Consider the following 10475-nt stretch of genomic DNA (forward strand, 5'->3'; position numbering starts at 1 on the left):
AGGGTCCCCTGGATGAGCTCCTGCTTTAACTGATTATAAAATTACTCCAAGCTTTTTACGTCATCTTTTTCAAAATGTCTATCCACACCTTCATGCGCTCTGACGTCGTCGTTATGTAAAGTGCCTGTTTTAGCATTTTAAAACAAATCACTCCAGTGTGGATAGGCTGGATCCCCCATTGTCAAGAATTGGTACACACACACATTCCTCAGGTGATTTTTACAATATTTTTCCAAGACAAAGGGTACTCTAGATCTCAAAACTTTCTGGGGAGTGGGGGGGGGGGACCCACCAACCAACCAACCAACCATACTGGGCCAGGTCTCTGACACTGACATTCAAGCCACCACCCCCCCCCCCCCCCCTTCAACTCCTGAAAAAATGCTGGGAATGTTACAAGAGCATCCCTGTGGTCAGAAACCACAAGGTAAGTTGGAAATTGGTGACAGTACCAAAAAGATTTAAAGTATAACATTTATTGCTGCTTAGTTTTTCCTTTTTGTATTTTTTATAAATTATATAAATTAATTTGTTTTATACAAAACAAGAAAAACTAGTGAACCTAACATTTGTCTTTCCAAAACACCTACTCTTCCACAGTGGATCAAAAAAACTTTTGAGGGCAGAGGGGTAAGTGAAACTATATTGGAGTTTTCAGTGGATAGAGGTAAAGACCAAGGCACATGCCTTTCTGTTAATGAAGTAAAGATATTTTTGGTACAACAAGATGTAGTTTAAGGTTTTGGGTAAAGCAAAACATGACAAAAAATATTTACCACAGCAAAGAGGCAGTACAAAATTTTAAAAAAAGACATGATAAATGTCATATATGTCCAATATTCGCAAAACAATTTGATTTCCATTAAAAGAAGTCTTTGCACCATTAACAAATTAAGTTGTTTCATTTACTTGTTCATCTCCTACAACATTATTGTCAGTAGCATTTAGAGATTCATCTTGGTTTCCATGCTCAACAGGGTTGCTACTATTTCCGTTCTGCTTTCCAACATCAGAAACCACTTTCCATATAAAGCTTCCATGTCGCCGACCCCTTATGGGATGACTGGGGTCTAGTCTTGAATTAAATTGATGTTCATAAGAGATTTTCTCTACTACCCTTGGTACCTCAGCACTTGATGATTGGGGGTCTTGTGTGGCCATCCCAGCAGACGATCCCTGGTTACCCTGTGGCAGACTACCAGCAGGTGTAACCTGCATGGCATGATTGCTACTGTATCGTGTAACGCGGTCATTAACAAAAGGTGGAGGTCGATAATCTGTGCGGGTAGTTGAGTCAAAACTGCGTTTAGGTATCTTAGCTGGTTTTTCAGGAATCTCATTAGGCCACCATGTGGGTAAACTGGTGGGAGAGTCAGTTGCAGTTTTGACATGACAGATTGGCTCACAGATAAACCGTGGATTCTGGCGCAGAAATGTCACGTTTGTTGGGTGTGGATTGTTCTGCCCAGTCAACACGGACTGCCGAGATGACAAATGTAAAGAATGTCCAATAAAATGAGCATCATAACTTGTTTTGCCAACTAAACCATTGCTCTGAAGATCAGAGAAGACCCTTGAGCTGTCTTGTCTGAAAAAAAAATGTGCAACCAGAGACTAAAATGTTACAATCATAAATTTAATGAAAACTTTAAATAATGCCCAAGTGTATGGTTGAGTCAAAGTTGTAGGTTCTTTTCAGACTTGCCCCTTTTTAAGGCACACAAGATATTTTGTAGGGAGGTTAGGAAATTACAGAATCATGCACAAGTGGGCTCTGGTACAAGTCTGGAGAAATATTATAAGCAACTACAGTTGGTCCTGAGAATTTGTTTGATGGGTTTGAAATTTAAAAAATATGTTCAGGCTTGTATATTCTGAACAAAATATTGCCTGGGGAGCAAGCTAAAAAAAATTTAGGGCAATAGCGCTAAAGAATATTGGTATTTATAAGAAATTGTTCCGTCCCTCCTTTCTGCATTCCCTTGAAGTGACTATGAAGTAAAAATATCTTTTGCTTATTTTAAAGACCTTTAAAAATGATGAAGAATGGTGTTTTCTATTTTGGAATATCTTGTTTTGTTCCAGAGATATAATTTCATGTTTTTGTTCAAAAATTGATGACATCACAAACAATACACATACCAGTAATAAATACTATAATTAGCAATTATTGAAAGAGGCTGAGTAGGATATGAAGAATTCTGCAGGTCGAGAAGGGTGTTATCCACCAAGGCCGAATGCTTTATTATTCATTCAAAATATCTTCTTCGCTCAAACTTCTAAACCTACTCGCAGCCATTTTCTGCTCAACAAAAATAACACAATCTCCCCAGCTTTTTTCGGTCAATGGTTCAATAATTTGCAGCGGGCTGCACTTTTGACATCATTTTGACGTCATCGGTTCAATAATCTGCAGCAGGCTGCACTTTTGACATCATTGATTGAATATGACGAAGTTTCTTTCCAAATTTGGTGAACAGCAGCTGGTTATGGTGAATTATGCGTGTGGTTTTAACCAATCAGATAATTGAGAATATTGAATGGGTGTTGTTCAAACTTGGCACCAGTAATGCATATCAAACAAGGCATAAAGTGACACCCAATTAAGATGTTGCCATGGCAACAATCTCGTTTCCAGTCCTTTTCTGCAATGAACCAAATATCTTGGATTTTTTTCAACAGATAAATACAGGAAGATGGTCAGACGTGAAATGCTTGTGCTACCCATAATGCTTTACATCTCTGTATAAGCTTACCGAAAGTGAACGTGTCTTAATACAACAATAAACAACAAAATCAATCCCGTGTTAGATAGACCCAGCAGCAAAAAAATGGTTGCCTTGGCAACAGCATAGAGGGTATCATTTTCAAGCCTTACTTGACGTAGATTGCCACTGCCAAGTTTGAACAACACCCATCCAATATTTTCGGAGACATTCTCAATTTTGTGATTTATTAATGGAAGTCATGTGTACAGTTCGTGACATCATCAATTTTTTTAACAAAAACTCGAATATCTCTCAAACGAAAGAAGATATTCCAAAATAGATAACACCATTCTTCGTCATTTTGAAAACTCTTTAAAGTAAGCAAAAGATATCTTTTACTTCATTGGCACTTCAATTAAAAAATAAGGTAGCCCGCTCCCACATGCCAATGTAGTTAAATTATTGACAGGTTATCGAAATGGTGCATTTAGCGTGACTTTTTATATTTATCGTGGTACAATCAACGTTTATCATATTCTTTCTATGCGTTTTAGCTCCTTTTACAAGCAAACAAATTTTAGGACAGATGAGTATGCTCTAAGTTAAACAAAAAACAACAATTGGCATGGAATGCATAACATCGCCAAAGCTGTCCCTCTTAACTCTGACAACTTTCAAATACGACGTTTTCTTTATCGATTCCTTGCCAACAAGAGGCTCAACCGGAAACGAATAGCGTATTACCTGACTACAAAACGAACTATTTATCTTGTGAATCAAGAACGATTTTATTGTGCTTTGCATTATTATTATGGGAATTAAATATTTACGAAATAGCTTAATCAAAACATACCTCGGGTTACCATCAACTTTCTTTTTGCGGGCGATCGGCGGCAAATAAATGTTCGCCATTTCACCGTTTCACTATACAAGGAATTAGCTCTTCAACGGGCTTTCATAAAACATGATTGTACCATAAAAAGCAATGAATTTCTCTCCAAAAATCGACGATGCCGCTTCAGCTCGTCTTGTTTAGCGTACTTAGCCATTTGACAGTTGTCGTGGTAACCAGCTGAAAGTCTCTAAACATATCGCTGGCTCGAAAAGCAAGATGGTGGTTCTTCGAGCAAAACTGATCGTCGCTGGTACCGTATGATTTTAGCCTTGAATTTTTTTTTAAATCTTCGCTTTTCTAACGTAATACCTAAAGCATTCAAATTCAAATCATCAGAAGCCTTTTTGAGTCAGAGTTAGTTAGGAAGCAACGAATTCAAAAATGAAGTTTTCACTTCATTGTAGTTGCATCCGCTCTGCTCACAATTCATTAAGCTTAAGCTTATGTCCGTCCCTATTTTCTCATAGGTGACCCTGGTGTTGGCAAGAGTGCTTTAACTCAAGTATTTCACAGTGATGGAACTCACTTTCCTAAAAATTACACCATGGTAAACTAGTTGTGGTCTTGTTTTCTATAACCAGCAGCATTTAGTTTCATCAGCACTTTGAGCTGAATAATTTGCTGAAAGTAGGGTCACTTTATTTAGTTTCTCCTTTTTTCAAACAAATAAACGTATTCTTTCCTTACATACAGTTAGGGTAATCATATCGAGACGAAATCTGGCCGGGGTATTTAGTACCTATTGCAGATTTCTCACATCATATTTTCCTCCAAAATAACGTTACCATGGCAACGATCTAAGGCATTTCTTTGAGCCTTAAAATCAACATATATTATTCTTTTTTGAAACAGGATGTCTATTAATATTCCAAATAGTCGTTAAGTATTACGTTTTTTAAGTCTTTTTTATATTACTTAGTTTTTCCTTATCATTCATTGTTGTAAAGCGCTGTTGGTTCAGCAGAGAAATAGCACGATATAAGAAGATTATTATGCAGTATGTAGTACGTAAGTATGCTTACAAATATAAGTAGGAAAAGGCACTATTGTGTAACAATCCCTACTGTTAAACCTATTTACAAACCAATTGGTAATAACTAACGAACCAACATTTGAGAAAGGAACAAGAGTTTATATTCCTTAATAACTCGTCGAAACCTTGAATGACCTTGCTATGTTTAGGGTGTACGATAAAACTGCCTTCTGCATATTAAACAAAACCTGGTTCCCTCTATCCAAACCTAAAAACTTCCTAACTTTCTCCGCCGTCTCCATAGAGTAGCCTCCTAGTACATCAACTATCACATTAAACTGTGTGATAGTGTGGCCGGGGAACTGTTGGCGCATCTCCCATCTCAACGGCGCATACTTGTCAGTTTTCTCCTGTTCCTTCTGTTCTCTGTTGGAAACCCAAGGGCAGCTCATCTCAATAAGGATCACCTTCTTCTCCTTTCTGTCCACAATTCTCGCATCGATTCTGTTAGCCCTGACTTCCGTATTTTCAGCAAATACTGGGACATCCCAGTACGCGCACGCTCGGTCATTCTTGTACTCGGGTTTAGGTGAGACTGGAGAGTACCAAGGGGGGATACACTGGATAAGATCTAAGTCTTTCAGGAACTCGAAGAAAAGGATTTTCAAGGCTGCATTGTGTCTCTGCATGTACTTTGTCTGTGCCAAGGTACCACATCCGCTAATCACGTGGGCCATAGATTCAGGCCCTTTTCCACACATACGACACGTGGTATCCGAGGTGGTCAGCGTCTTCATCTTGCTCTGGTGGTACAGCTTAGTGGGGAGTAATTGCTGGTATAACTCATAGATTCCAGCAACAGTATGCACAGGTGCAGACTTCCACTTACTAAGCCAGGTGAAGCAGTCAATAACTTTGTTATCATCCCATCTTTCTCCGAACAGCTTTCCTTGCCACCTCTGCTCTCTTACTTCCCTCATGCTTCTCTCTTCTTCTCTCGCTCGTAATGTTCTCCCTACTCCTTTAACATGTGCTTCCTCACCTGAGTCAGTTTGCAACGCTTTGGGATCTGGGTATGAAAGGTCCAGAGTAATGTCCATTTCCAAAGCAAATTTCTTGGCATCCTTTACGAGTGATCTTCTTCCTGCTCGTTCGCACTTCTCTTCAAACTCGCGCACTAAACTCATCGTTCGATCTTCGTTTGCGTACAGCTTCATTGTGGTCTTGACTTTGGTCTGCTTATACAGGCTCTCAAATGACTTCAGTCCCCGGCCTCCACACTTCCTTGGTAGGTATAGCAACTCGGTTGAACCGAGTGGATGGTAGCCTCCATTCTCTTTGATGATCTTGCGAGCTTCGCGATCGAGTTGTTGTAGATCTGCGAGCGGCCATGTTAGTGTCCACATAGGGTAGGTGACAACTGGTAGTGCGTATTGATTAGATGCTAAGACTTTGTGGAAGTCTGATAGGGGGCTCGACCATATAATTGACAGTCTCTGCAAGCAAACCTTTGAAGCTCCCCACAGAACAGAGCTGTCCTCTTGCTTAGAATTTTCTAAAACTCCCAAAAACTTGTAAGTTTCTCCCTTCTTCAGATTTTGTATGACCTGCCTTTCTCCGATGGCAGTGCCTCCCAAACTGCTGTCCAATGAACCTCTCCTTACATGAGCTGTAGAACACTTCTTCTCGTTCCACTCCAAACCGACATCTGCCATGGCTTCCTTAACTGTCTTCATTACTCTCTCAAGTTTATCCTTCGACGCTGCATATATCTTATTATTATTATTATTATTATTATTATTATTATTATTATTATTAAGGTGAGCAAAATTTCTGGTGACCCATTTGAATCATGAGTTGACGCGAACAGCTTACAAATTGCGTGTACGGCTTATGCACACACACGCTCAGCCGAAAACCCTTTCGAGCCTCCCTAACGAGGCTCGAAAGGGTTTTTAGCTGCGTGCGTGCACATAACCTACACATGTCATAACTAAGAAACACGCGTCAGCTGAATGAATGAAATTTCTATCTAAAGTAGCGCACGCAACAAACCGAAAGTGAAAATATGACGTAAAATCGGGTGAACTGGAAATAAAACCTGTGCAAAAAAATTTGTCTTTATCTTGAAATTTTACTCGGTGAGCTATCTTGATTTTTTGCATACACTTATCATTCACGATGGCACTTCAAATAAAAAAGTTTCAGGGAAAGTTATTCAGTACAATTTTCTGTAAACTGTAATACGCCCTTTTTCATCGTATCCAACAAAGAAATAAAACGGTAGGTCACCGACTTTTTTTTTCTGATTTTCAAAAGACTGAAATTTTGAGGACCTTTTTTGGACCTGGTGTGTTGCCATGGTAACCGATATGACGTCATAAGTTCCCTTAAAGTATTACCCAACAATAGTTGCATATTTATAGTTTGCCTATGCTATGAAATATCTTTCTTTGGTATCTTTCATCGTTTCACAAACACAATAGCAATGAAAAACCCTTTTGAACCTCCTTAAACTCAAGCCCTGACCAAAGGAAACACAAGTCATCACAACTCAGCACAACTCTTGCTACTTGCGCTGACTTGCATATGGTTTGCCCACCCACTTGCAATGCCTTGCGCTGACTTTTGATGACTTGCATTTGCTTTGATCATGTTCAAATTTTGGACGCTCCACCCAACTTGCATGTCGTTTAGCCACTCGATGCAAGTGGATGCAAATATTTGCAAGTCATTCGAACTTTTTTTGTTACCATCAAAACCTATAAGCCAATCTATCACACTACTATTATTGGGAAGCAGGGTTGGTGCAGTGGTGAGAGTAGGTTCATTCCGGGACCGGCACCATAAGTGGGTTGAATTTGTGTTGGTTCTCTACTCTGCTCTGAGGGTTTTTCTTCAGTTTCTCTGGTTTTCCCCCCTCAACAAAAACCAGCATGCAGCTGATTTCAGCTGGTTGTAAGCTGTGCTCCAAGGCTATACATGAACCATATAGTGGCAGCCAGAGGCCTTAAGTATGCTTTGGGTTCAACCTTGTTGAGCTGCGTCGTTGCTATACTTGCAACAGCGATTAGCATGACACTTATCTTATCTTATCTTAATTTAGACCACTGGAGTGGAAGTCTGTGTGAAGTCTGTCAACATTCCTGAGACATCAGATAGTGTTGTAAGTTTCAGTCTGTTACCTATATTATTTCTGCATAATGTTAAAGTGCCCCTTTTTTCTTCAGATTTTGAAAGTGTGTTTGCTAAACACCTGACTGGCAAAATTTGGAACTTTGAGTTTTACTGAAACTGACCGATTGAACCTCAGAGGGTTGGATCCAGGGAAAAGTGACATCAAAGGCTCACTAGTTTAAAAGTCTGAAAGCCCAAAACTCCCGTGCTGCATATTAATTCTGCAGCGTAAACATGAATTACATTCTTAAACTAGTGAGGCTTTCATGTCACTTTCCCCTTGATCCACCTCTCTCAAGAACTTAAAGTTAGTAATGGCAGACCATTAAATAGGAAAATTCCAGTTAAAATAAACAGGTTTCTTGTTTAAATCAAGGCTCAAAACTTTGGTCGCTTAGTGTTTAGTTACCGGTAACATAGTTTGAAATCCAAAGAAGAATAAGACTTGAGTTTTTGATCACAGGGACACTTTAAGAAGTAATGTTTATAGATAAAAGTCCCTGTTACAAATTTACCCCATGTTCACCTTGGTTAAACATAACTTTTGTATAAATTATGTCGACAACCTTTGATTTTATTGTTAGGAACTTTACATTTATGATTCAGCTGGAAGAGAAATGTTTGCAGATGTAGTTCAACAGCATGTAAGTGATGAATAATAATAATTATTAAACCCTATTGATACTGTTAGACTGCGAGGCATGGTTGGTGCGGTGCCTAAAACATAGACCTTCCATCAGTGAGGCCTACTATTGATTATCAGACTCTACGCCTGATGTGGATTCGTCGTTTTTCTTCTCCTTTCTGTGGATTGTTGTTTTCTCAGGTACTCTGGTCTCGTGGGTGCACACAGCTTTGCATCTACTTTGTAGTTGATTTTAACTTGACAGCACTGTAGTAAATTTTTAAAGTGGTTTATTTTAGTGGACCCAGCCAAACATGATTCTTGTGGCTTATGATGTGACCAATGAACAGTCATTCAATGCCTGCAATAAGTGGTCTGAGAGATGCCGAGCACAGAAGCCAAACCATTCTTTACCTGGTGAGTCAACAAATGAAGTTGTTTCTGAAAGAAATTCCTCTTTGGGTTGGTTCTAAAGATGGCACAGTATGCATATCTTTAGCTATTGTTGGGGATGGTATGTTATTTTTCTTATTACATGGCATGTATGCTATAAATATCCTACAAACCTTGTGTTCTTGGGTCCTAGACCATTCCATGCAGCCAGCAATTATGAACATGGTGTATACTGTTACAGCTCCTTCTTTCTCTAGGTCATTGAATGGTCTACAGATTGAAATCATTTTTTTCAGTACATGTGCTCCGAGAGGCCAATTCAGTGGGCCATATTGTACAGTACAGTCCCCTCATTTAAAATTTCATTTTTGTCACTAGACATAAATGTCTACCAATATAACAAATATCTAACTAACTTTGTTTTCTTGAGCTGTCCTCTAAGTGGTGGCTCCTTATTTGTCGCTGGAGTGTGAATAAATCAGACTCGTCTGAAGAAAACACAGGCCAATCTCGGTTAATGAGAATTTGTATGTACCAACCTCAAACTTGGAGTACCTCATTTGTAGGGGCTTTGGTGGCAATTAAAACCGACCTGAAACAGAGGAGAGTGATAACCACTAAACAGGGACGAGAGCATGCAAACTCTAAGGGATTGGAATACTTTGAATGTTCGCCGGTATGTACTTTGTTCACTAAGTATATGTAATCACATGATTTCGAGTGCAATTTGGAATAAATGAGCACAAGTAAATATTTCCAAAGGAAAAAATTATTAACGATTTTTTCACAAGAAGTAAAGAATAGCACCAGGTCTCCTTTTTCCAAAACTCCTTTTGCTGAGAGTGCTATTATTCATTCTGTTTTCAGAAAGATAATGAAAATGTTGAAGCCCCCTTCTACTACTTGGCCAAAGAATTCCATAGTTTCTACAACGAGAGAATAGAACAGATGAAGACATTGTCATAGTAAAATTTTAGGGTATTTTATGCGTGCATCGTCATCGTCATCGTCATCATCATCATTATCATCATCAGCACTTGTAAGTAGCCATAGGGTAAGGCCTCCATGGGACTTAGATTGGATTTTTCGTGGATAGTTTTATCCATCGAAGGTTGAGTGAGGGCAGCTTTCAGCAGGAGCCTACAAATACAATACGAGGTCTATGTTACGGCATTTTCACAGATCAAGCTATTTTTAGACGAGTTCTTAAATAAGGTTCAGCTTGCGCGAGTGACCATTTTCAATCCCATGGGTAGTAATTTCTCATGCTTGAGTTGTGATTAACTGGAAAGGTCTGGTTTCGCAGAAAAAAATCAATCTAAAAATAAATCGGACTGTAAAAACGCCGTTCCACGAATACAATGAAGTTGTATGCTCGTAGTCATGGGCTTATAGACCCATTTCAGTAATTCCCAATCTGGGGCCGGTTGCTCGAAGCCTGGTTAGCGCTAACCGTTGGTTAAGAGGTATCAAAACCTATAGGTTTCCATGGTATTTATCGCTGGTTAGGGTTAATCATGCTTCGAGCAACCCTGGAGGATAAAACAATGGTTGTTCTGTCCTCTGAGAGAAACAAACCTTTCAAATGCAAAACAATCTTATTGTTTTGTCCCTGAAAGGGGTCTATTGAGTTGACCAATCTCAACAGAAACAGGCAATCGAACGGGCCAATCACAGCGCAAAGCAGATACGTGCAGCCGGCGC

General features: G+C 39.3%; 2 protein-coding genes across 2 annotated transcripts in view; one reads left to right on the forward strand and one right to left on the reverse strand.

Moving 5' to 3' along the window:
* Nucleotides 1–460: 460 nt before the first annotated feature.
* LOC138059059 (uncharacterized protein C2orf73-like) lies at nucleotides 461–3770 on the reverse strand. The gene is made up of 2 exons (XM_068904568.1): nucleotides 3562–3770; nucleotides 461–1588 (listed from the first exon to the last, which is right to left on the reverse strand). The coding sequence occupies exons 1-2, from the start codon at nucleotides 3618–3620 to the stop codon at nucleotides 892–894; spliced, it is 756 nt and encodes a 251-aa protein (XP_068760669.1). The 5' UTR covers nucleotides 3621–3770; the 3' UTR covers nucleotides 461–891.
* Nucleotides 3771–3777: 7 nt separating this feature from the next.
* LOC138059060 (intraflagellar transport protein 27 homolog) overlaps nucleotides 3778–10475 on the forward strand; it is a 7155-nt gene continuing 457 nt past the window's right edge. The window contains exons 1-7 of the mRNA XM_068904569.1: nucleotides 3778–3853; nucleotides 4071–4150; nucleotides 7683–7742; nucleotides 8338–8397; nucleotides 8678–8795; nucleotides 9338–9447; nucleotides 9639–10475. The exon at nucleotides 9639–10475 is cut by the window's right edge and continues 457 nt beyond it. Of these exons, the coding sequence (XP_068760670.1) occupies nucleotides 3820–3853; nucleotides 4071–4150; nucleotides 7683–7742; nucleotides 8338–8397; nucleotides 8678–8795; nucleotides 9338–9447; nucleotides 9639–9737 (561 nt within the window). The 5' untranslated portion in view covers nucleotides 3778–3819 and the 3' untranslated portion in view covers nucleotides 9738–10475. The remainder of the gene's footprint in view (nucleotides 3854–4070; nucleotides 4151–7682; nucleotides 7743–8337; nucleotides 8398–8677; nucleotides 8796–9337; nucleotides 9448–9638) is intronic.

Source organism: Montipora capricornis, chromosome 8 (assembly GCF_036669925.1).
Source record: "Montipora capricornis isolate CH-2021 chromosome 8, ASM3666992v2, whole genome shotgun sequence".
NCBI lineage: Eukaryota > Metazoa > Cnidaria > Anthozoa > Scleractinia > Acroporidae > Montipora > Montipora capricornis.